The following is a 27989-nucleotide window of genomic DNA, read 5'->3' as shown; positions in this document are numbered from 1 at the left end:
TTGCTTATCTGTGTTCCTGGCATCTTCCCAACCATGTGAGTTTTGCTGTGCCTTCAAGTCTGGAATTCTTGCTGCTTCCCTGCCAAACTAATTACCTCAGTTTTGCTTGACTGGACTTAAAGTTACAGTTTGTGTTGACCATGTTTTGGACTTAATTCTCTGCAGTCAAAGGCTGCTCCTGGGAGAATTTTTCTCCAGCCAGAAGGTAACCTGGACATTGGGGGCAAAGTTGGAGATAATAAAGGAACTCTTATTGATTATCTGACTGTGTTTTCTTTGTGCCACGCCCTGGGCATACCCCCACCCCCGGCAGAAGTTGCATTAGTTGCCAGTAAGCTTCCAAGCTGCCTAGGAAAACCAAGGAAAATCATCAAAACCATAAAAAAGCAAAAGTTAGAATATTTTGGACTTGTGATGCGACACCTGGAAAAATATGGCATACTTCACTTAATTCTTCAAGCAAATGAGGTCCAGGCTGAAGAAGAATACAATGGCTTCAAAGTCTAAGGAACTGGTTTGGACAAAACTCAGCAGCACTTTTTTGTGCAGCTGTTGATAAAAATAGGATTGCCAACAAGATTGCCAATGTCTGATGACAGATATGGCACAAGAAGAAGAAAGCTTCCAAGCCCAATTCAAGGTCCTGATTGTTATCTGTAGTGTACTTTAAATCTTAAATCCTCATTTCCTTTGGACAATCTGCTTCAGGGGGGTCTGCCTGTCTCATACAGTCTACTTGGAGAGAGCACTGTAGCAGTGGTAGAATTTTTTTACTACCAGTTCTGTGGGCTGGCTTGGTGGGCGTGGCTTGGTGGGTGTGGCAGGAGAAGAATGCTGTAAAATCTCCAGTCAGGAGTGGTATTGGCTGGTTCTCCAAACTACTCAAAATTTCCGCTACCAGTTTTCCAGAACTGGTCAGAACCTGCTGAATACCATCTCTGCACTGTAGACTCCTGAAGGTTGTTACCGAAAGGTCTATGCAATGTCTTTTCCAGTAACAGCCTCCTCATTATGGAAAATGTTGCCCTCCTTAAGTTAGAATGACTTCCACCTTTTTATGGGATGATGGCTAAAAACATTCAAATTTTCACAGAACCTTTAGAATGAAAAAATCTTTCAACAGTAAGCAATTGCATAATGTTGTTTGTTTATTACCCGCTGCAGTCCAGAGATTCCTGGTTGCTTATGTGAAGTATAAAGCCAAACAAAATATCAATCTAATTATAAAACAATTAAAGAACTGGAGTCACACAGAAAGCTATAAGTGATAAAAATAGAAAATGAAAATGGCTTGCTAAAATCAAGAGAAGACTCTCCGGAACAACTTGGACCTTACAAGCTTTTGAAATGGTAGCAAAGAGGGGACTGGGCTTTTCTCAAAAGGAGGCTGTTCTACAGTGTTAGTGCTGCCTTTAAAGAACAACATCTCCTCACTTGAATTTCCTGAAAATGTGGAATCGGTAACAGTTCCTCTCTGTTTGATTGAATTGGTTGGGCTGTTATGGGTATGAGTAGGTGGTCCTGCAGATATATCCAGGTGCCAGGCCATAACAGCTTAAATCAGCAGGTTATGTTGCACATTAACAAGAGGAGATTTTTATTTCATAGAGGACACTTTCACACTAGGTTTTGTGAAGGAAGTTTAACCAGAGGAATGCTTTTAAGTTCTTTCAATTTTACAGTGTATAAATATTTTACCTTTAAATCCCGATGCACCACACCCATCTGATGACAATGCAAGACAGCTTCCAGGATCTGCTGAATACAATGGCTAGGAAGAAGAAACATTGTTACATTATGTAATATTCCTCGTTATGGGTAATGGCCATAGATAATGTTTCTCAGTGGTCTCAATTTCATGCTTCACTCCTCCTCTCATTTTCTATCTTCCTATGTGTTTTTCTGCTGAGAGCCGAGCAGAACAAGCTTTCATTACAATCTTAGTTTATTTAACAAAGAGAAATCTGACTTTGTAATGAAAACCCATCGGGGAATCTTTAGAGTTACTAAGGTTCCTTTTGGTGAGAAACAAACAAAAAGAATTTAGAAATTTCTTTATGCGGTGATAGCAAAAACAACCTGACCAATTTCTCATGTAAATGATTATTTTAGATGACATGACCATCCCAATAGGGGCTGCAAAACTCCAGATAACAATCAGATAGTAGCAAGGAGGCTCCGCTATTTGGCTCATTAACATTTGGCAGTTCTGATATGGTAGCCGTAGACACAGGTGGCAGAACAGACAGAAGAGCCACCTGTAAAATGAAATGACTCCATTCACAGATGCTAAAATGCAATTGGATTTGAATTTCAAGCCTGCAGCAAATTTGTATGCATTAAATTGGGTATCTTTTGAACCTTCTGCAAGATACAGAGCTCACCTTGAATTTGCTTTACAAATAGGAAGAAACATGTATCTCACAAAGGCCCAATACCCACCTATGTCAGTATTACATTGAATTTTAAATAATGAAATTTAAATTGGAAATTCAGATACAATTTAAGTACCGTAAAAATGAACTGAACTTAAAAGAAAAGGTAATTCATTGTTTGTGAGATTGAAAGGCATACACTATTCTTGATTAATCTAAAATGAAAGGGAGCAAACCTTTGGCTTAGAGAATTTTCCTTTTTCAAGGAAAGGCTGAAGACCACCAATCTCAGTTGCAATTTAGCTACAATGGGCTCATGGATTGTGCCAAGCATCATATCGCTTCATCGAGTTCAGTTTAGCATGTTATGTAAACCTGATCTATTTGTATAAATCATACTTTATAATGAATATGCTGTGTGAACTCATTTAATAAACCAAAGTACAGCACGATGTGTGATCCCCTGTATAATCTTGACCACAAAATAATGCTAATCTCCTACAACTATCTGAATCCCCATTAAGCCTTCACCACCGGTGTTTAAAAACAATATTTTTTCTCTCATTTCAGTGAAATCAACGCTTGGAAATATACAGCATCACAGATTGCTGCTATAATAAGAACAACAATAACAATAATAATAACAATAACCATCACCCTACTTGGAACGCTACCTGAACAGTTCCTAGGTTAGGATTCAAACTGTTGAGCTACGAACTAATCCCAAAGACTGTGAATCTCATTAAAGATTTAATAATAATAATACTAATACTAATAATAATAATAACTCTAGTATACTAATGGTTGAAATGTAAGAAACAGGAAGATCTAACAGAGTAAGGAGCTGAAAATAAATTTTATAAGTGAAAAAAGTAATGTTTTCACTCTTCTGGCCTATCAACTTCAGGCAGAAAATTTAGGACCCAGTTTTTCTAGGCAAGTGTTTTTCAGCCGTAGCAACTTTAAAATGTGTGGACTTCAGCTTTCAGAATTCCTTGATCTGCCTGCTAACAGGCGAATTCTGAGAGTTGAAGTCTACCAATCTTAAAATTGCCAAAGTTGGAAAACATTGTCTTAGAGATACTTCATTACCTTTCAGTACCTACCTGGCATCTGCTTCACTATAGTATTCTCTTGCAACTATGTCCTCAAACAGCTCCCCTCCAGTGACACTGAAAAGAAAGGAAAGGAGAATCAGCATTCATTGATTGACAACACCAAATAATCACATGTACCATGTAAGGACCTTGACCCAAATTTAGGTAAGTATCAAACAGAAAGAGTTTAGTTGATGCAGGCTGAATTGTAGAGGATAGTGGACTCATTCTGCGCTCTTAATCTCATGATGACCCCTGTCAATCTTAATGTAATTGATACCAGGTCTTATACAGTATGGTTATCCTGACCTAAATGCATGCTCATATATATTGGGGTTTGATTGTTTTTTCACTTTAGTGATTAGGGAACAGCATATTGCCACTGTTTTGTTCATAGATAAATACAAGTAGTCTTGGATTTACAACAGTTCATTCAGTGATCATTTAAAGTTACAATGGCTCTGAAGAAAGTGATCATTTTTTACACATACAACTGTTGCAGTCTCCCCATGATCATGTGATCAAAATCCAGATGCTTGGCAACTGGTTCATATTTATGATGGTTGCAGTATTCCAGGGTCATGTGATCACCTTTTGCAACCTTCTAACAAGCAAATTCAATGGGGGAGGCCAGATTCACTTAACAATCATGTTACTAACTTAAGAATGATTCACTTAACAACTGTGGCAAGAAAGGTCCTAAAATGGGGCAAAGCTCACTTAATCAATGTTTCACTAAGCAGCAGAAATTTGGGGCCCAATTGTGTTTGTAAATTGAGGACTACTTGTAATTCCATAATAAACTAGCAACCATGAAAGGCATGTACGTTTGAGAAAGCAAGATACTAATATATAAATACACACCTGAAGGATATTGTAACTAGCCATATTCATGGTAAGATAGGTTGTAAGAATAGGGGCCTTTTAAAAAAAAGACTGCATGCCATGCTAGATTAACATGCTAGATTAACAAATTTTAGAGAAATAAAATTACATTGGTGTCACAAGGATAACCATTAATAGAATGAATCCAGGTGGCCTACAAATATTAGATTGTTAGATGTAATCAGTGATCTTTGCAGTCAGGACAATATAACAGAACATAGCAGGAAGTGTGGGGGGGAGTGGATTCTCTGGGATATGGGAGAAAAATCTTCATCGCTAGGAAAGAAGAGGTCTATGGATTTTGAACTATGTTCAAAGAACACAGTTTGAAGAAGGACTACAATCCTAATTCATATACTTGTCACATATAACCTCATGTTTTTTTATGCATGAGTGAGATTTCCATCAAGTATATATTTTGTTTTGTTTTATTTGCATGGTGTCTTAACCATTTATTGAACGGGAAATTGCCTTTCAGCACCACAAATTCTATACCCTGTTATCTGTGAGCAACTTATTAGGTTTTTCATTCCCTAAACCAGTTTTTCCCAACCTTGAGAACATGGTATTAAGCCATTGGTGGTACAGTGATTAGAATTCAGTATTGCAGGCAAACTCTGCCCATAGTCTGGAGTTCAATCATGATCAGCTCAAGCTTGACTCAGTATTCCATCCTTTTGAGGCCAGTAAAATGAGGACCCAGACTGTTGGAGGAGATATGCTGACTCTAAAACCATTTAGAGAGGGCTGTAAAACACTATGAAGTAGTATATAAGTCTATGTGCTATTGTATTATGTGGCTTCAATTCCCAGAATTTCCCAGCCAGCATGAGTCTTAAAGTTGCCATGTTTGGGAAACATTGCCACAAGTAATTTACAAAATGGTCTGTTTCATTCTATACTTGTAATCTTAAAGTCTTGAACTATATGGCACCTATTCTTGGCTTACAGAGCATCCATGTCCTCCTAGCGTTTGGCAACTCAGTGTTTCTTGCTTGTCTAATTGCATACCTTCTTGGAATTGTAAGATCCCATTTCCATCACAGTCTTGCTCTCTTGGCAGAGGCAGAAATAAAGAAACCAAGAGCAGCCTCTGGGAAGAAAGGTTAGAATAAACTAGCTATTTTGATTATGTGAATTTTTCAGTAATGAATCTAAGCTGAAACAGCAGGCAGGATCTAATAAAAAAAAATAAAAATGGAGAGAACAGTGGAAAAGCAGCTGGTTCTACAGGGATTCCATGTTAAAGATGCTAATTTTTGCTCTAATAACTTTGAAGGACTGATCTGCATAAAGAGCAATGGCAATTCTATTAAAGCTGCATGCCTCATAAGGGAGCATTTAAATGCAATCGTTTCATGAGTAGACGAAAATTCCAGATGTTGCCATTCTCTATTTGGGAACATCACAGATTACCCTACTCCATTTTCCATCTTTTTTAAACTGTGAGAAATGCCTTGAGGAGTAAGAGATGGAATAGTTGTATTATGTATTTTTATGAGCTACTGCAGGAAACAGCTCTAATGTCTAAACCACTTAGTTACTGCTTTCTGATCAGAATGGAGCACAAACTATAGGGCCACGGTATCTAAGAATGTCACCACCTCAAAGTGGAAACAGACGATAGATTTTTAAAGGTTGCCCATGATGTACATCAGTTGACTCACAACTGATAGTTTGGAAAGTTGAAAATCCACCCCAGAAAAAGGCCATGGCAATCGCTTCTGTATCACTACTAAGTAAACTTCATGGCTGCCATCACTAGGCAGACAAACTTGATTGAATAACATCTTTATGGTACTTTATGGTTTCTCATTAATGGGGGCTAATGTTTTTTTGTAGCACTAACCTGTTTTTCAGGAGATGGTAACAAAACAACAAAAAACATTGTGTACACACCACACAGCAAGAGATCCAATATGCAACATGGAATTCCCTGGAGAAAAGCACCTTACGGAAGATGAAGTAGGCATGCATATTTGTGTCTGTAATCTTTTTATTTCACGGAACTCTCAACATGTATATGAAAAGGTTTGGACTTTCTGTAATTACTTACAGGTCAAATATCAAATAATGGTGGGCCTCTTCTGATATGCTGTCATGGAGCCTCACTGCAAAAATAAAACATAAGATTATTACTATTACTACTATTATTTGGGTTGGTTGCACAGCCAGCTAATTGTTTAGACTGGATCTGGCAGTTTTGTTCATCTATTGAGTCCTTCCCAAGGACCTGAATAGGCTGGTGTTATTTGATGGCTATTATCTCAGACTGTAAGCTGTTCCAAGTAAAGCTGTCTTTTGCAATTGACAAGTGGTCATTTTGTCAATGCCAGTTGCATTAAATGGAGCTCCAGATTTCACCATATAATTTACTTCTTTATCCAATAATGAAATTCTCTACAATTTTAACAATTTAATCTTTTGGTTCTGTAATTGAATAAAACGCTTTCTTGCTATAATGAGAAAGTACAAGAGCAGAAAATAAAACAATATTTAAATCCATCTCTTTCACTTTCTCAGTCATGCTTCCTATTCAGTACTGCCAGCAGTTGAAACCAAAGTACATCTGGAGGATGAAAACACACAGATGTTCTTATAGACCATGACTATATTGCAACATTTCCATGGAAATATTGATGATATCAGACTGTGAAATTAATAGAATACAACGTTTGAATGTCATATAATGGAACAGGGCAGAAGGAAGTATGAAATTAAGGGAAAGCAGAAAGCAGACTTGGGACCAATAGATTGGTGTTTTGTATATTGTGTCCAGATGCAGATTGATGGGATTAGTATTGTTGCTGAGAATTGGGGGCTTATTGGTTTCACTGAATATTCAATTCACTCATTCAATTAGCTTATATTAGCCAATAACATTTTTCAGTTCTTTGTATTGTGTGTTTAAAGCCATCGCATCATAAGTTGCATTGCATAAGTTGTAATGATGCTTTCATTTCAGCCTGGTTCAGAGAAAATATACACTTTTGATACATATTATTATTTTAAATTAAAGTAAGAAAATATTTATTGCTTCAAAATTGTCATAAAATAGCCAACTGGCCATTGGTTGAATTGTTAGCTGAGCAATGTATGTGGTAGCCTAGAAAATTTTCCTTGAATTAACAATGGTAATATATTGCAATTTAAGTGTCAGTTCAGATTCAGAAGAAATCATTAATGTACATCAGAGATATGTGAAAACTTTTTAATGTTATTTAACACAGGGGGATCCCGGGTATTTCATATATTTCCATGGACATTCAGCTTATAGATTTTAATTCAATAGATATATTTTAAAGCACTGTTACTATATGGAACTCAATCACACAAAAGCATTGCAGGTCTGAAACTTCACCTTGCTCAGAGAATTGGGAATGAATTGTAACTGTAATTTTCAGCAATTTTATCTGGAAATCACTATAGCTTATCCAGTTTCCTTTGTTTGGTAACATGTTGGATCAGGATGAAAGCTGAATAATATTACGGCTAAGAAACTCACCATCTTCCAAATAGCAATTGAGGAGATTCTCAGAAGTGCTGTAATCAGGTTTAGAATAGGATAAAAATGTTTTACTCAAACTTCAAAATGCTATCCTTGGAATCCAACAATGAGCGATCAAATAGATGCTTTCTACTCAACCAATAGCTAATGTAATTTGCTTGGCAGGGTACCTTGGCTTTAAAAGAAACCTTACTATCAGGCAGGATGTCTATGTCTGCAAGGCTTAATTTGGTATTCTCACACAAATTCTTGTGGACACCAATTATCAAGTCAATCTTCCACCCACCATACCCGATCTGGAGATGGCTTCCATGTCCAAAGTGACATTCCCTTTACTTCGACTGCAGCTCTAAACAAATGCAGAAACAAAATGTAGAGCATACCAGAGCATATAATCAATACAGCTAATAGGTTTACAAACAGCCAAAAATCCGCCCCTCCACCATCTTTTTCATCATGACCATAGGATTTGGCTAGTCCCATCACAAGAATAGCATAGTGAAAAATACACAAAGAAGGAAAATCGGTGTCAATTTATTACGGGAAATTTAAAATTTACAGGGCTTTTAAAAATGAATTCTTATTGAAAGAGCTTGCACTAAAGAAGCCCTTGAACAGTCCATTCTTTAGGAGGATGCTAGGCTAGCTCTATAGATTTACAACCCCTGAAAAGATAATACGTATTTCAGTTCTGATATAATTTTGGCATGATTTAGTATTACTTCATATTTCTGAATCATTGCAGATTTTGCTAGTGGAATATGATTAAAAACAGCCAAACTAAACAAACTTTGGATTTGATATAAGTTTGTCAGAAATATAAATATTATTAAAATTTTAATCATAACATTTGCATAATCAGTTGAAAATAGCCTGTTCCTGTCTGTTCTGTGCTATGGCTAGAACAGCAAATGAAATTCTCCTTCGAGACAGATTCAGCTTCTGACAAGCTAGGCAGATACATCTATGAAGTTATTGTAATAGCAGAAGGGGCCTGCCTGCCACTGACTTTCTCCAGGATATTTTCTGACCTATCAGTAGTATGCGTGTGTATGTGTGTGTGTGTGTGTAAATCTATCTCTATCTATCTATGTCTATTCCTATTCCTATCCCTATCTATCTATATCTATATCTAAGAGCCATGGTGGTGCAGTGGTAGAATGCAGTACTGCAGGCTACTTCAGCTGACTGCTGGTTGACTGCAATTTGGCAATTTGAATCTCATCAGACTCAAGGTTGACTCAGCCTTCCAAGGTCAATATAATGAGGACCCAGATTGTTGGGGGCAATATGCTGACTCTGTAAACTGCTTAGAGAGGGCTGTAAAGCATTGTGAAGCAGTATATAAGTCTAAGTGATATAATGGTTAGATATAGCTAACCATTTCTGATAGAAAAGGCTAGGAGGATCCCAAAAGCACCCAGAATGTGGATATATCTGGATGTAAAGATGACAGATTAACCTAACTTTTTAAACTTGATATCAGTTTGTGTTGAGTTGTGATTTTTTTATTATCAGAATTCCAGCCAACATATCCAGGTGAGAAGAAGTCAATATATAAAATGAATAGGATACAAATTGAAATTAACCTTATGGTTAACCCAAGTCAACAAATAATGTAAGTACATTTATGTTTTTGTTGATTTTGAAACTGTAACTTGTATATTGCTCATATTTATTTATAATTAACAAGATCACTAAATGATCACTCCAATACAAAACTAAAAAAAAAAAAAACCAAAGTTAGTTCCTAGCACATGCAAATACTTCAGGATCACAATATCTTAAAATCTTGGTCTCAAATACAGTAAGCTTAACATTCCTCCTCACTAAAAACTGATTCACACTACCACTAATGCATTTTTAAATTATTCTTTTAGGGTTTGATCATCTAAGCAATTATGTGCTGCCTCTGAAAGTTCTGAATGTTAATAACAGAAAATCTTTCTTTAAAATGTTTGGTTTTCCATTTGTTTAAGACATTCTTCACACAGATGGGAATTACTGGGATAGAGCACCATTCTTTTAGATTTTGATGAAATTGGTTTGGCCCCCATTAGAAATGGAAATGGTTTAATAAGTATAAGACAGGTTCCGGAGAAACATGTAGAAACAGGAGCTATGCTATTACAGATTGGCATATTTCTGCATTGTGTTTCCTAATTTTCTGTTCAAGATGGATCACAGTTTATCTGGAAATGCAAATTATTATCTAGAAATGTCTCCATTCAAATTGTGTCTCCGTTGCTAGGTAAGCTGCTGTATTTTGCTCTCAATTATTGCCATGTTTTAAAAAGTTAGCCGAATATGTCTTTCAACACTTGATTATCTTCTCAGAGGAGAAGAAGGGCACAGCAATCCAGAGTGTAGTATGTGTGTGTAAAAAAGAGACAAAACATATAAAAAGAAGAAAAATGTTAAAGAAATTATTGGTCCACTGATGGGAGAAAATGGCAAGAAGGTGAGGAGCAGCAGGGAGAAAGCATAACTGCTTAAGTCATTTTTTGTATCTGTCTTTACACAAAAGAAAAAAAAAAGGCCAACCTATTAAAAAAAACCTCAGTAAAATGCAGGTTAGGAATGCAAGTCAAAATAAACAAGAAAATGGTAAAATAACACCTATCCGTGTGAGATGAGTTTAAATCACCAAAACCAAAACCCAAGGTTTTAAGGGAATTAAAAGACGTGATATCAGAACCACTGAACCATATCTTTTAAAGATCCTGGAGCACTGGGGAACTACCAGATGACTGGGACTGATGTAGTTCCATTTAAAAAAAGGGAAAAAAATGGATTGAGGAAACTATAGACCTATCGACTTGACATCAATACCTGGGAAAATCCTGGAAAAGATAATCAAGCGACAAATCTGCAAATACCTAGATGCAGCAAAATCATAACCAGAACCAACATGGATTTGTTAAATCAGTTCATACAAGACAAATCTTATTGCATTCTTTGACAAAGTGACAAAAATCAGTGGTCCAGAGAAAGGCTGCAGATATAATAGACTTCAGTAAAGCATTTGATAAAATAGACCACAACTTATTATCTGATAAGATAGAAAAGTGTGAGATAAACAGCATCACCATCAGATGGATTCATAATTGGCTAACTAACTGCACTCAATATTTAGTCCTTAATAGAATTGCATCTATATGGAGGGATGTATAGAGTGGGGTACCTCAAGATTCTTTCTAAGGCCCAGTACTCTTCAATATCTTCAAAAATGATTTAGACAAGGGGAAAGAAAGGGAACTCATCAAATTTGCAAATGACACTGAGCTAGCAGGAATAGCCAACACCATAGAACATGTACAATATACAATGTATAGAAGGCTCTCAACAGACTTGAACACCGGGCCCTATCTAATACAATGAAATTTAATGGTGCGAAAAGTAATGTTCTACATTTAAGCAACAAAAATTAAATGCCCAGATATAGAGTAAGTGGTACCTGGGTCAATAGACTCTTGGAGTCCTAGTGAAGGATCTTGGAATCCTAGTGAACAATCACTTAAATATGAGCTAGCAGTGTATTGGAGCTACCAAAAAATCCAATGCAGTCCTAGGCTGCATTAAAAAAGGGATAGAATCAAGATAACATAAACTGTTAATATCACTTTATAATGCCTTGGTAAGACTACATTTGGCATATTTGATTTTAAGGAATTTCAATTTGGTTTTGGTTTTTTGGTTGTTAATTTGCAACTCTTACACTGCAAAAACATATGGACTACACAACTCGAGCAGGGCAAAGCAATAGACACAATCTACATAGACTTCTGTAAAGCCTTTGATTCAGTGGTACACGACAAACTACTCCTAAAACTAAAATCTTACGGTATCTCTGGATACCTGCATAACTGGATAGAAGCATTCCTGTCAAACAAATGGTCAAAATTGGGAGCATCCTATCAAATTCTGTACCTGTCAACAGTGGTGTCCCCCAAGGCAGTGTTCTAGGACCAACTCTTTTCATACTCTACAGAAATGACCTCTGTGATCATATCAAGAGCAACTGCATTCTCTTCGCTGATGATGTAAAGCTATTCAACACCACAGACAATACTGCTACCCTTCCAAAAGACCTTGACTATGTAACTTCAAATCTCAACAAATAAATGCTCTGTCCTACATATTGGCAAAAAAAATCAGAAAATAAAATACAGGCTGAATAGTCAAGACCTTGTTGATGATCCAAACTCTGTCAAGGACCTTGGAGTACTCATCTCTAATGACTTAAGTGCTATAGTCCACTGTAACTACATAGCCAAAAAGGCACTAAGAGTTGTTAACCTAAACTTATGTAGCTTTTTCTCTGGTAATATTACACTAATAACTAGAGCATACAAAACATTTGCTACTCGAATACAGCTCATGAGTAGGGAACCCACTTTACGTATCTGATACGTATCTCAATCTACAGTTGAGAAAGTCCAGAAATATTTCACAAGAAGAGTTCTCTGCTCCTCTACTCATTGCAGAATACCTTATGCCACCAGACTCGAAATTCTAGACCTAGAAAACCTAGAACTACACCGCCTTCAGTCCGATCTAAGTATAGTATATAAAATCATACACTGCAATATCCTACCAGTCAATGAATACTTCAGCTTCAAGCATAACAACACAAGAGCAAACAATAGATACAAACTCAAGGTTAATCGCACCAAACTTGATTGCAGGAAATACGACTTCAGCAACAGAGTGGTCAATGCCTGGAATACTCTGCCTGACTCTGTGGTTTCTTCCCCAAACCCCAAAAACTTTAATCTTAGACTGTCTACTATTGACCTCCTCACCCCTTTCCTAAGAGGTCTGTAGGGGGTGTGCATAAGCGCACCAACGTGCCTACCGTCCCTGTCCTATTGTTCCTTTTATTTCTTTTATTTTTCTTATATGTATCCATGTATTCATAACTATGTTTTTACTTATACCTATTATCTTGTAAGCAATTGACAAATAAAAATAAAATAAAATATTGCATCCAGTTTTGGTCACCGTGATATAAAAAAGATGTTGAGATTCTAGAAAAAGTGCAGAGAAGAGGAATAAAGATGATTAGGGGACTGGAGGATAAGACATATGAAGAAAGGTTGTAAGAATGTCTATTTTAATTAAAAGAAGGACTAGGATAGCACTGGCATGATAGCAGTGTTCTAATATCTAAGGGGATGCTACAAAGAAGAGGGGTCCAAACTATTCTTCAAAGCACCAGAAAGCAGAACAAGAAGCAAAGGATGGAAACTAATCAAAGAGAGAACCAATCTAGAACTAAGGAGAAATTTCCCGACCGAACAATAATCAGTGGAGCAACCTGTCTTCAGAGGTTGTAGCTACTCCAACCCTAGAGATTTTAAAGAAAAAACTGGACAACCATTTGTCTGAAATGGGATAGGATTTCCTGCTTAAGCAGGGAGGGTTGGACTAGAAGACCTCCAAGGTCCTTTCTGTTATACTGTGTATAAACAAAAGTACCACCATTGATCACTTTTATATAATAACTTTAGCATAATTCAGCATGATATAGATGTTTCTCTTCTAAAGTCCAATTTGCACAAGTCTGTTCTTTTGTTATTCTTATTAGCTTCTGTCATCTTTATTTAGCTCCTAGGTGTTATTACTGTATATCCAGACATTGTTTTTATTCCCACTTTCTTATGTATTTGAAATTATTCTAATATTTTCCATCCTGTATCATATATGTGATTAATTTTCTTTATTCTTCACTGACTTTTTTGGCTTAATGTGCAAAAAGGTAACAAGATTTATATATGATTTTACAGTTTTCCCTTGCATGCGTTTTTGCACAGCATACATCAAAGTCAATTCTTTCAAAACGTCCTTGCTTCCAACATTTATAATCCAAATCTTTATACTGTATATCTCCTGAAAGCCTTCCAAGATCAAATATGACTAGAGTGATTAGTTTATTGTATCAATTTTTACTCATAATTAAGCACAATACAATTATATATACTCTTCTAAGTATATATTTATATGTAAAAGTTACACTATCCCTGACCATGATACAGTTTGATTTATTTTGGACATAACTGAGTTATCTAATCATTGCAATAGAGAGCAACATAGGGAAAACCAAACTGGTCTACTTTATAGGTTTCTTCAAGAGCTAATTAATAATATACGTGAGGCACTTTGGACAAACATTTTATAAATACTTAATCATTACACTGCATAGAGGAATAAAACGTTATATAAGGAAAATGTGGCAGAGATTAAAAAATAGAATAACAATCTCTAGGAGATAAGAAGATAGGATAAGCAATAGAAGAAAAAAATCATTTTTATGATGCTTTAGTAAAAACATTTCCTATGACACAATATGTTTTTGCTTGCAACATATTTTACTTTTTAGCATGCTTACCTTGAATTTTTTTTTTCTAAGCTATAAAAACATCACTTTTGGTAAAATATTGTTATCTTGAGCCAGTCTGTACTGAATTTTCTCTGAAATTTATTACAGTATTACAAATTATTTAAGGGATTTGTGAGTTTTGTTGTGCTCGAATGAATCTTTTTTCTCATTCTCCATTGCACATTTGAAGATTTGAGACATGGCTGTTAATCCTGTTTGCTCCCTAGTTCCATGTGCACATAATGACAGCAGCCTGATAATAGTTACTAGTACAGTTTAGAAATATTTCTGCTTATCCTATCTTTCTTCCTCTATGTGCTGTTATCGCTCCCTTGTTGGGTTTTCATTTTTTGCGGGTTGGGGATGGGTGGGTACATTAATCCTATGTGCTCTCTCTCACATATTTTATACCCATCAAACAGCATGAGCATCAGCATTTGATTTGGATCACCATCAGACCATGATAGAAGATGAGGTTTTCTCCTATGCATTATCATCTAAAAATAAACTTTGACCAAGTCAGATCAAATTTTGCCATCCCCAGTTTCCAGAAACAGGCAAGGCAAGGCAGAGGTGGAGGCAAGGATTGGAGAGGAGAGGAGAGGAGAGGAAAGGCATTGTTATTCACTGCTTTTGATATCAGTTCTAGAAAATTATATGAAGCTTCAGATGGTTAATATTAAGGTCTATCTGGGCATACCATCTAAAGTTGAACAAACTAGATAACATGAAGGTCCTATAGCCAAACCCAAGTACCTGAATGGGAAGCAGGTTCAGGACCTGCCATTCTATGTTCCTCCAATATAGATACCTTAAACCTTGAATGGCAGTTCACATATCTTTTAGGAGTTGAGTCATCAACATATGAAAAACCGTAAGAGTATGAGGAAGGGAAGCAGTTGTTTTAAAAGCCTGACCTTAATAAATCTAGGCTGCTTAGTTTAGGGTGAGGTGGAATCTTGAATGTTTATGGCCATCCCAGAGTGGGATTCATAGCTGAAACAAGTCCTGTACAACTGAGTCCATACTTTGCGAGTTTATTGAATCCTGAAATAGATACCTGCCATTACCTTTATCTCCAGGCCCAGTAGTATAAAAATAGTCAAAGCAGTGGCAGGGCCCACCTAGCGTTTTCCAAGTACAGCAGGCCTTCAGTCTTTTAAAAAATCACACCTGCTCATGGGTGCTGCAGGGCTAGCAGATCTTCACAGGAGACCCGAAGCATTTGCTTATAGTGGCATGATGAGGGAAGGGTGGAACAGCATAAAGAAGGGGTCAGAGGGCAAGCGTTAACTAGGTTATGAAACTTGCCATAAATACTGTATATAAATTAGGGATTAGAGCATTTTTGTTGCCCAAAAGGATGAGCTATTCTAGTGCTCCCCAGGCAGGTCCTCTCCCAATATATTGTTTGCTTAATGGAACTTCAAAGCTTTTTCTTCATCTTCAGATCAGCAACAAATAAGGAAATGGAAGTGATTAGAGAAACAGTTGTAGATAGGCTATAAGCAGTACCTATATCACTTTAGTTTGTTAGCTTGAGAAGAATCAAATGTTTGTGCAATTGGATTTCACACCTCAAAAGATTAATGCTATTCTTCTATTCAAGTAATGTTTGTTAATTTAGTTAACTAACGAAGGAAGAAAAGCATTTGTTCTCAATTTTCTTAAAATAACTGATCTGCAATAAGAATGCGACAGTAAGGTGTATTTAATGGGCTTATACACACATGCTTACAAAATGTATTTAATTGTTATAATTGTTATAATGAAGGAAATCTGTAGAAGAGCCATCATAATGATTTATCGTACAAAGGCAACACACGCTGCTTCTATGTGATGCACTATTCAACACAAAGATGAGAACTGGAAATTGGTCCCAGTAATGTCAAATTTTGAAAAGAAATATTATACTTAGGGGATGAATCAGGAAAGTACAAGCTTTATACTTTAAAGATACAGTTTAATCATTTATAATTAAAAATGCATATGCACAATAAACCTCACTGAAGAAGAATCCAATTACCTTCTACAAGGAAAAGTCCTGTCTTATTAAACTATTACAGTTCTTTGGGAATAGAGGACTGACATGGTAGATATTTTCTTTAACAAAGCATTCAAAGAAAAAAAATTAACACTGAAGTTGTGGCAGACAGCTTAATAACTAAAGAAAACCAATTCTACCTTGCTATGAAACAGGCAAGAAATATAATAACCATCAATAAAAAAATAATTAAAAATACAATTGGCATTGTTATCATGTCTTTATATAATTCTATGCACAATTCTATAAAAAATTTTTTTGCAGAACAGATAGGAAGAACTAAAACCAACAGAGTATTGAAGCAATTCTCTTATGATATATTATTGCAATATAGATATATCAGCTTAAGATAAAGGCAGTAAAGTGAGAATTATCGAAATTTATGCTACCAATGGAGAAAGTATAAGGGTTGTACCATGAATATTTAAAATAGATGAAGAGATAACATTTGATACGTAGTTAACTTATAGACAAGCAAAGTTCATTATTTTGAATAGGGAAAGAGCTACTAATGGCTTAGTCATAAGAGTGATGTGTTCATTCAGTAAAAGTAGCATTCTTTTAAATAATAGTTACTGAATAACACAGCAAAATGCTTAGGGTCAAACATTAAGCATCTGCTATTATGGAAGCAAAATGATGAATATTTTATTGTTTTATTTATTATGTTCTAGTCTGCTTAACAATGAGTATACCAACAGCACTTTGAAATAGCTCTGTAAATGGATTTAAGCCATGGAAGCTGACAAATACATCAATGTTACATGAGCATATAGGCCAATCCCAGTTACTTCCTTAATTTTTTTTAGCTATCAGAAGTTTATCAGGCTTCTTCAAAGTAAAACACATTGTGGCAATCCAACTGAGAGATTTCCAATTGAAACTCAATCAATTTTTGTCAAGTGATCTCCCCCAGCAGTTTCCTTTAGATATTAAATAAAATGGGGGGAAACAGAGGAATCCCATGAAATAATTTCCACGGAGTAAAGCTATAATCCTCCAGTACCATCCTTTCTTACATGGTGATAAAGTAGCAACTGAAGTAAAGTAATACAAAGCTCTCTAACTTTCAACTGGAGAGTATATTTAGAACCTATTACCAAGATCAATAATGCCGACGGGGGCCCAAAACAATCAATAGGATTACATTTCTTTTTTCTGTCTACTAGCAAATGTCATATCGCGGGACAAACAAAATTGTTTCTGTCCCAATGCTGAGCCTGATTTTCCATTGTATTGATGAAGAGGTCAACTTCATCAAAAATCTCTAGAGTGTTGTGGAATCCCTTACTCAAGTACCTTACCCTGAAAAGATATAAGTAACTAATCATTACTTCCAGATCCAAATGTATTTCTTCAGGAGCAATCTGGTTTCTATCCCTTCCTCTTTCAATGAGTAATTAAGAATAATGTGGATCCCTTTGGCCGTTTCCTCCTCACTAACCTAACAAGCCAAGACACCAAAGATTGGCAATAATAAAGATTGAGAATAATAATTGATAGCATTTGTCCAATTTGCATCCTCACACTTCAACATTTAGAGCATATTCAATAAATCTGGACAAAAGAGGAGTATAAATCCTATGTCTAATATAATTGTACTGTATTTCCTATGGGATCCAAGATGTAAATGATTTCAAAGCATTCAGCAAATTTATCACGGCAGCAACTGGGGAGGTGTTTGATTCCTTTCAGTCTTTTCAAACAAACTACAGGTAGACCTCAACTTACAACCACAAGTGAGCCCAATATTTCTGTTGTTAAGTGAGACATTTGCTAACAGAGTTTTACGACTTTCCTTGCCACATTTGTTAAGTGAATCAAGTGCAGCTGTTAAATTAGTAACCTGGTTGTTAAGTGAATCTGGCTTCCCCATTGAATTTGCTTGTCAGAAGGTCGTAAAAGGGGATCACATGAGCCAGGACACTACAACCGACATAAATATGAACCAGTTGCCAACCATCTGAATTGACCATGGGGATGTTGTAAAAGTCGTAACTGTGAAAAAAAGTCTTAAGTCACTTTTTTCAGTGCTGTTGTAACTTTGAACAGTCACTAAATGAGCTGTTGTAAGTCAAGGATTACCTGTTATCTCATTTTTGGAAGCAATATACAATCAGCCATACCGTCTACCTTCAAAAGTTGTTGAAGTTACCAAAAAAATTATATAGCAATTCTTGGCAATGAAGTCTGCCACTAGCTTAATATGCATCCTTATGGATAGAATAAGAAACTAATTTAATTCCCTTGGCAGCTACTAGGTTTGTTGTTACAAAACACTGGAGAAGGAAAGTACATCTTTTTTTTTTGTAACAGAACTACTTAAAAGGGTAGGAAAGTGCATTGGCCAAAAAATTAGCATAATAATGAAGAGCTTTCAAAGTTTGTAAAAATAAGAATGTGTTTATTCAGATCTAGTCACCACCCCTTATCTCTATTAACAATGTTTTGCCTAAGAGGTTACATTCACCTGAATAAATATTCTGTGTAAAAATATTGAATCGGGATCTTTACAGCCTCTTAAATGCATTTTAAACGCTTGTACATATATGTGCATATTTCCAATTTCTTTTCTTCTTCCATTGTTATTGCTCTTTAATCTTTTCCATTGTTATTGCTCTTTAATTTCTTTTAATTTCTGCACTTTATTTTATCTTTTGACATTTCATTTAAATTGAAAAGCAAAACAATGAAATAAATTGTTTCAAATTTGCCATCTTTAATTTATTTTTAATGGTTTTATTGGTATCCCACCTTTACTATTTTTGCAAATAATTCAGTGTGATGAAACATATTCAACATACCTCCTTCCTATTTTCCCCGCAGCAGTGAAGTGGGTTGGGCTGAGAGGAAAAGTGACTGGCCAGAATTACCCAGCTGGCTTTCATGGCTAAGGTGGGAACTTTCTAATCTGGTGGCTTAATCACTTGACTTTCTATGCAGTGATTGTATGTGCTACACAGAGGTCTCCAAACTTGGCAACTGTTAGGAATAACATAGGTTACCTAACGTAGTTTGGGTAAAATAATATATATAAACTATGATAGTAAGTTTAAGTGTGTGTCACTTTAAACTGCAAAGCATGTAATTTTGGGTGCGGTGTTGAACCGCCATAAGAGGGAGCAAGAGAACCTGCTCATTTTCTGACGATTCCTGACGATTGACTGGTTTGATGGATTGATGGTTTGTTAACTGCGTGTTTCCCTACTGCTGAGTTGCTGGAGGAAGAAAAGAGGTGTGACTTCTTCATATCTCTACTGCTAGAGAAGATATATTACTGGACTGATATTTGTAAGTTTACTGACCTCTCTTTTTCGACACTGGAATTTGCAACTAAATAATTCCCGGACGGACTGAATTAGTGAATGATATATGGACTGTTTGACTATGCTATAACTCTTACTGGAATAAACTATTTAACTAGCACTGTGTATCTGTTTTACTGAGTGTAAGCTATAAAAACGTTTATCTCACATATTTTGCCTGCCTGCCTGACTGCCGTGCAGATTCTGCTAGGGTGTATCCCTAACAGCAACTTTAAGACTTGTGGACTTCAATTCCCAGAATTGTTCAACCAGCTGGAGAATTCTGGGAGTTGAAGTCCACAAGTCTTAAAGTTGCCAAGTTTGGGACCCCTGTGCTACAAATGGGGAAAGCGCTACACAGACAACCTCTCCTATTCATCGCACTCTGAATCAAGCAAATACTTTTTTTTTACCATAAAGTTCCAACTCAGTGAAATTATCCTCTCCTCCATTGGGTGAATGGTGCATGAATCTCTTAAGTTAATAGTTTCTTAGCCCTTTAGAAAGTATCCCCGCCATGTCATTTATTTCAATATGTGGAAAGGTTGCTCCACTTTAACCTGATAATCTTTGTGTACCGATACTTCTCTCTTATATTGACAGCACTACTGTTTATGACATTAGTAGATGAAGATGGAATTCACACAGTCTGTTCAATCATGGTTTCATGAACAAGCCACCATTGGCTTAGCTTACATAATATGCTGTGCTAAAATTAAAGCATATGACAGCTAACGGTGATGCAGGAAACCAACCTGAGAATCCCCAAAGGCAGAACCCTGCATTTCTTGGCCCTCATAATCATAATCACATGGATCTCAATCCAGTCCTTCCAGAGTCACTTCTGCCCTTGCATTTACAGCATCACATTCTGGATCCTTCTAGATCGATCAAATAGACAACCTATTTATGCTGCTGTTATAAAGAATGATACCTTTGAATTTACCAAGCAGCAGTGAACTGTGGGGGTGTAATGAAGAAGGAGAATAGCTTTCTGGGTATAAATAGCAACCTGTTAACTATTAGGCTATTATGTTAACACAATCCTGTCTGACTCAATGGAGAAGTGCTGCCATTTTGTTAGGTTCGGATTTAGATCTTTCAGGAGAGCAAAGTAAGAAGCAGGCTCTGTGCTTGATGTTTTGGCCAGCTGGCCAAATCAGAACAATGGGAAGAAAAGTGATATGCAAGTAAACTGCAAATGAAGTAAAATATATGCTATATATTTTAAAATATATAGAATCTTTTTCCGCAGATTTTTGAAAAATCAAGCTACTGTGATTAGCTATAGTTGCAGTGACTAAACTGAAAAGCAGCTGACCCTAGCAAAAGGTAGGATGACTTTTCACTTGTATTTGTGCTGTATGCTTACTTTGAATAACGGAATAACAGAGTTGGAAGGGACCTTGGAGGTCTTCTAGCCAATCCCTTGCTTAAGTAGTAAACCCTACCATTTCAGACAAATAGTCACAATTTCTTCTTAAAAACCTTCATGATGAAGCACATCTTCTGGAGGCAAGAATACACTGATTAATTGTTCCAACGGTCAGGAAATTTCTCCCTAGTTCTATGTTGGTCCTCTCCTTGATTAGTTTTCCAACCGTTGCTTCTTATCCTGCCTTCTTCTTTGGAGAATAGGTTGACTCCTCTTCTTTATGGCAGCCCCTTAGATATTGGAACACTGCTATCATGTCACTCCTAATCCTTCTTTCCAGTAGACTAGACATGCCCAATTCCAGCAACTATTCTTCATATGTTTTAGCATCCAGTCCCCTAATCATCTTTGTTGCTCTTCCCTGCACTCTTTCTAGAGTCTCAATATCTTTTTTATATTGTTTTCTGACCCACACCCTTTTCCAACAAATCAAACACAACTCAAAAAGAACAGAAACCTTGTAATGTTTTTACAGAATAATTAACTGTGATAAGCACAAGCCTTGCCAAACTGAGCAAGACTTGCCAAAAGATAACAGACAAGAAATAATTTGCAAAATAAGAATCTTCAAATGCAAACTCAGGATACTGGAATGTCCAAAGACATTTCAAAATGTCTTTGCCTTCTGCAAAATACGTTCGCTCACAGTTGGCTTTTATCTTCTTGAAGGAGGGGCCATTACCTTGCAGCCTTAATCCCGAGTTGCCCATGCTGTTGTAGCTGCTCTTGCCTGCAAGTAATCCTGTGCGCATGCGCACTTGACACAGGCTCCTCGGGAACCTCCTCATCACTGCTTGCTGCCAGCCCCCACAATCTATGAAGGCAGCAGTCTACTCCCTAATGGTCCTGGCCCCTCATCTGAGTCCTCGCTCTCCTCAGCCATCTGCACCTGCTGCTGGCTAACTACAACATATTGTGGTGACCCCAACTAGATGCAATATTTCAAATGTGGTCTTACCAAAGCATTATAAAGTATTTGAACCATTGTATATTAAATTAGCCCAGTAGCATGAGCTCATAGAGCATAGTAATTTATAAAACAGTACTGCTGGGTTTGTGTAACGAGCCACATTTAGATGTGTTTGGCTTGCTTGTGGCTCTGGACATAACGGGAAGCTACATCTTTCTAAATACTGTTAAGAATATGGAAGAATTGTTTTACCCCATTGTTTCTGATCACCTAAACAAAGGAGGAAATAAAAATAATATATCATTTCACAAAAGGATGAAAGTGTTTGGAGATAAAACAGCTTTAACAATTAAGATAAAATGCTCAGAAAAAAAACTAGGATGATATAAAATAACAATGAGTAGAGCTATTGACTCTTTTGTGTACAACACAATACATTTATCCTAATTAATAAATAAAACTGCAGAACTTAATTGCCTTTGGAAATTGGTCACCCTAGAAAAACAGCCTGTTATGTGATCTTGTAGTGTACTTAACATTAGTTAACCTATTACGGTTTCTGTTCACAAAAAGTAAAACACTTTTTATGATTGCAGAGAAAAAAAATGGAGAGGAATCAACTGAATATCCAAGAGGCTTCTCACCAGACTAATCAATTCTCTTAAGGGGAGCTAAAATATCTGCTAGATATTTTTTTTCCTTATGTACACTGAGAGCATATGCACCAAAGACAAATTCCTTGTGTGTCCAATCACACTTGGCCAATAAAGAATTCTATTCTATTCTATCCTAGATATATTCAAACATCAGCAATGTTAATTATCTATGGAATACAAAAAAGCCATGGCTACAGCATTGTCCCATGCCGAATCTTATTTTGGGAAGTGACCCAGAGAAAGCAAATTTGGGGGGAATGAGGAGATTTTAAAAGTTATAATTCTCCTGTCTTTTGAACTCCTAATTTTTTTAAATTAACTAAACACACAAAAAAGAAAGCATACACATTCTTTCATAAAATTATAAAGGAAAAAGGCTAAAAAGAAACAAACACATGTACAAAGAGGTGAAAGAACAGTGGATGACTGTAAACAATTATGGCTTCCATTTATTGAAATGTTTATTGTAATATATATATATATATATATATATATATATATATATATATATATATATATATATATTTTCTGAGGTTCTCGCGGGTATTTGTATGTGGATCTTTGGTTGTTCGGGTTTTCTCCCGCGTAAGATTCGAAGTATCTAGGCAACGTTTCGATGAAGTCTCATTCATCATCTTCAGGCTCCTGTCTTCAGCTCTTGCTTCTCAGAGTGATGTGAGATTGCTGCTTCTTCTTCCTTTTAACTGCTAGTGGGGGTGGGACTTGATTGGGTGGGGGCTTGGCTGTGTTCTGATTGGGTGGGGGTGTGTTCTCATTGGTAGGGGGTTTGGCTGTGTTCTGATTGGTTGGGTGGCTGGCCGTGTTCTGATTGGTTGGAGGTGTGTTCTGTTCAGGTGGGGGCTTGGTTGTGCTCAGGTTGGTCTTAGTTGCTGGGGGATTTGAGTTGGTGAGCTGTGATCTTGCTGTTTGGCTTCGAGTTCGTGGTCGTGCTGCATCTTCATAGTGGGTGTCGGTTTGCTTCATGTATGGCTCGGAGGGGTTTGAAGTGGGTAGTGATGCAGCTGCAGTGCAGCTTCTGGTCCATGGTCGTGTCTCATCGCTATCCTCAGGCTGGTGCTTTCGGCTTCGTGCCAGTGCTGGCATGAAACTATGCTTTTATAGTTGTGCTTTCATAGTTATGCTTTAAAGGCACAACAATAATGACGTGGGAAAATACCCGAACAAAGCTGAATACTATATATATATATATATATATATATATTTGTTTTCTGAGGTTCTCGCGGGTATTTGTATGTGGATCTTTGGTTGTTCGGGTTTTCTCCTGCGTAAAATTGGAAGCATCTAGGCGAACTCTGAGAAGCACAGAGCCGATGACACAAGCCTGAAGATGATGAATGAGACTTCATCGAAACGTTGCCTAGATACTTCCAATTTTACGCGGGAGAAAACCCGAATAACCAAAGATCCATATATATAAAAAATCCATATATATATATATATATATTTTTTTAAAAGCACAACTACAATGACGTGGGAAAATACCTGAACAAATCTGAATACCATACATGTAAGTACCCACAAAAACTTAAGAAAACACACATATATATACACACACACACACACACACACACATATACATACATACATGTATGGCATTCAGCTTTGTTCAGGTATTTTCCACGTCATTGTAGTTGTGCTTTTAAAGTTGTAGCAACGTTCGGCAGAATCTTACCTGCCATCATCAGGCTTCTGTATAGTGTTCATCTGTGACTCACAGATGAACACTATACAAAGCCTGATGATGGCAGTGAATTCTACCGAACGTTGCTACAACTTTAAAAGCACAACTACAATGACGTGGGAAAATACCCGAACAAAGCTGAATGCCATACATGTAAGTACCCGCAAAACTTAAGAAAACATATATATACATACATATACATATATATATTCTGAGGTTTTGCGGGTATTTGTATGTGGATCTTTGGTTATTCGGATTTTCTCCTGCGTAAAATTGGAAGTATCTAGGCAACATTTCAATGAAGTCTCATTCATCATCTTCATGCTTGTGTCTTCGGCTTTGTGCTTCTCGGAGTAATGTTACACACCCCCAGCCAATCAGAACACAGCCAACACCCCAACCAATCAGAACACAGCCAAAACCGCAACCAATGAGAACACACCCCCACCCAATCAGAACACAGCCAAGCCCCCACCCAATCAAGTCCCACCCCCACTAGCAGTTAAAAGGAAGAAGCAGCTCCAAGCTCACATTATTCCGAGAAGCACAAAGCCAAAGACACAAGCCTGAAGATGATGAATGAGACTTCATCGAAATGTTGCCTAGATACTTCCAATTTTATGTGGGAGAAAACCTGAATAACCAAAGATCCATATACAAATACCCGCGAAAACCTCAGAATATATATATATATATATATATATATATATATATATATATATATATATCTGTGAAGAAGACATGAGGACATGCATACATATGTAAATTTGTACAATAAACATTTCAATAAATGGAAGCCATAATTGGTTACAGTCATCCACTGTTTTTTCACCTCTTGATACACCCCATCCTTTATATTTTATCAGTGCTACTGACTTACAGCAGTTGAGACTTTATATTGCACAATATAACTGGTATCGACCAGGAAAATAAATTTGTTGCTTTCCTATACCCTTCATACTGTACATAAATAGTGATGAAGAGAGTGATTGAAGGGTCAGAGAGAGAGTGATCAAAATGAAATGATGGCGGTTGGAAATGAGGCGTTAAAAAAATCTCCAATTTGACATCCTTCAGATGAACTGCATCTCTCTGAATGCAAAAAAGAAAACATCATTGTCATTATCGTCATCAGTTTAATGTTTTTATTTTATGTTCCCAGGAGAAGCTAGGCAAGGATAGTTAACAAAAAAGGCCAATTAAAAATAATAGTTGTAGTATCATTACTTTATGTTAATTGGTAATAATAACATTGACCTTTGTCACAAATTTATGAGCATCAATCAAATTCAAATTTTGAAAATAAAGATGTGAAGAAAAGAAGGCAGGTTATAGACAGTTATATACCTGGTAAATTATGCCACATATTAAATGATAAATAATAAATAATATCATTTGAGTATAGATCCCCTTGAGTGGTTCTGTTAGAAGTCAGACCTTTTTAGAATCCCATATGAGCAGTCAAGATTTGTTCTGAAGAATTTAATGTTTTGTTTTGTTTTTTTAGTTCTGAATATAACAAAACCAAGTTTTATGCAAGTTTGGCTTTGGTATATTGAGACACATCAAACAAAACAGTTGGTAAAAATAGGTGACAGCGTTAAAAAGCAGCAACCTGGAAGTACAACACGTATTCAAGAAACCAAAATAGCCTGGCAGAGATCTGAACTTAGTGCCAGATGGAGCCAAGATATTATTATGGTTTGTGCTGTTTATTTTTTCATTAAGCACATTGTCTTGCTGTGATTTTTTTTATCTGTTTTAAATTAATCCTAATTACCCACAGGCATTCAAAAAGCCTGTGGTGCACTCCTTATTGAATTACTGTTCTTTCCATTAAAATTCTTTGTTTTCCTTGTCAATGTCTCTCTTCCATTTTGGTCAGATTTGTCGCTTGAAAATATCAGTGTAAAAATGAAGTGGTGAGAAGGAACAGTGGTCTCCTTGGCTCTCTTTTTATTTCAAAGATCCAGGTCCTACACCTGTACCCAGAGCTATTAACCTCTCCCTTCCACTCCCCTCTCCACATATTATTATTTATTTCCCCCATTATTATTTATCTGAGGAACCATTCCTGTCGTTGGGGCAAGGGAAAGGGATGAGAAAAAATAAAGGCCTCTGTTGCCATAGCAGCCTCTTGGTCCAGCAATCGTCAGTCTGTGATTCCGTTTGATGGAAAGGACCTGACTCTGCTCTACTGGCATTTGCCAAGACAAATTCAAGCTGACAGGCTCTTTAGGATCTGAATCATTTATAAAGCAGAGACCAATGGGTGTGCATGTAGGTGGGCATGTGTGAAGAGAATAAGGAGGGAAACATGGGTGGTGCTAGGGACACATGTTACAGGCAGAGCACAGATGAGGGGACCAGAAGGGTCTGTTCTGCGTGAACTTTCTTGTGTTCTTTCATCCATTTTAGCAAAGCCCCTGTTAGATTCCAGCTAGTCCTTCAAATCAAGGGCGTTTATTCTATAAATGGAGAATTGCTCTGGAGAGCAAGGAGACCAAAGGGACAGAACAAATGGCTTCCGTTTTCCTCCCTCAGCCCTATATATGGACTTGACCTGCAGACATTAATAGGTGAATTGTGCTTTTCTTCTTGCATGAAAAGCCACTCTCTGCTTTCGAGGCACAAGACCAAACTTACAAGCCTTTTCAGGCCAAGAAAAAGGATGCAAGGAAAAATTCTTAATGGATGAATCTCTCCTTTATCTTTTTACCCATCAATGTCCTTCTCCCATGATGACAGGAAAACCAACCTTTTCCCTGACTTTGGAGGGCTCCTGTCATCTTTTATCACTGAAGTTTGCCTTTGAAAGCAGTCAGATTCTACTCTGGCACTTTTCCGATTACTACAGGCACAGGCAAAAGAAATGGAAAGGCGGAAGAGTTGCATAACAACCCAGAGACAGCTGCCATCATTTTTTACTTGGCAAGACCTGGTGCCTTGAAAACAGGCACAATTCTCCCAGCATTGAAAAATACTATTGCAATAAAGGAGGTTGCTGCTGCTATATAATTTCAGCCACTATTGTTTATAAACCATGGCTCATGGGTGTTATGTAATCCCAGCCAAGTGTGAGTCAACACATCATGGTTAAACAAACCATGGCATAATGTGCAAATCCATACACCTTCTTGCAAATTTCTTTCTGTTAAGTAGAAGGAATATATTTCAGCTTTGTTCGGGTATTTTCCCACGTCATTGTAGTTGTGCTTTTAAAGTTGTAGCAATGTTTCGGCAGAATCTCATCTGCCATCATCAGGCTTTTCTGTATTGTGTTCCTCTGTGAGTCAGACTTTTACAGTGGTTTCAGTTTTAAATTTGGGGATAGCCTACTGCTGTGCCAGAATGGTTTTTTCATCATCCTGATTGGTTGGGAGTCTTGGTCTGTGTTTATTGGTCTTGGAGTTTGCTGTGTTCTGCTTGATTGGTGTTTCTAATATCTTCTGTCTGTTTTGTGGCTTTTTTTGTGTCTTGATTGGCTGGCAACATTGTGTTCCTGTATTGGAGGCTTTTAGTGTGGCTTGACTCCGAGTAAATGGATGGCTATCATTTGTTAGGAAGCTAGGTTTCATCTGGGTGCCTGGTTGGGGTGTGTTTGAGCTGGAAGTATCAGGGGGGATCTGTTTGTGCCCAGGTGTTTGCCTGGCTTGTGGTGTGGAGATGTTTTTGTTTGTGAGTGCAGGC

At 36.8% G+C, this 27989-nt stretch overlaps 1 protein-coding gene across 6 annotated transcripts in view; it reads right to left on the bottom strand.

Moving 5' to 3' along the window:
• Positions 1–27989, bottom strand: part of CAMK2A (calcium/calmodulin dependent protein kinase II alpha) — a 153258-nt gene that overhangs the window by 40233 nt on the left and 85036 nt on the right. For all 6 annotated transcript variants that reach the window (XM_026696603.2, XM_087924281.1, XM_087924284.1 and 3 more), the window contains exons 4-6: positions 6414–6468; positions 3482–3547; positions 1699–1771 (exon numbers count right to left, since the gene is read on the bottom strand). In XM_026696603.2, coding sequence (XP_026552388.1) covers positions 1699–1771; positions 3482–3547; positions 6414–6468 — 194 coding nt within the window. The remainder of the gene's footprint in view (positions 1–1698; positions 1772–3481; positions 3548–6413; positions 6469–27989) is intronic.

This window comes from Pseudonaja textilis, chromosome 2, assembly GCF_049901715.1.
Source record: "Pseudonaja textilis isolate UNSWEBS1 chromosome 2, rPseTex1.2, whole genome shotgun sequence".
Taxonomy (NCBI): domain Eukaryota; kingdom Metazoa; phylum Chordata; class Lepidosauria; order Squamata; family Elapidae; genus Pseudonaja; species Pseudonaja textilis.
Note: the sequence above shows the minus strand (reverse complement) of the source record. Positions and strands in the feature narration are given on the sequence as shown.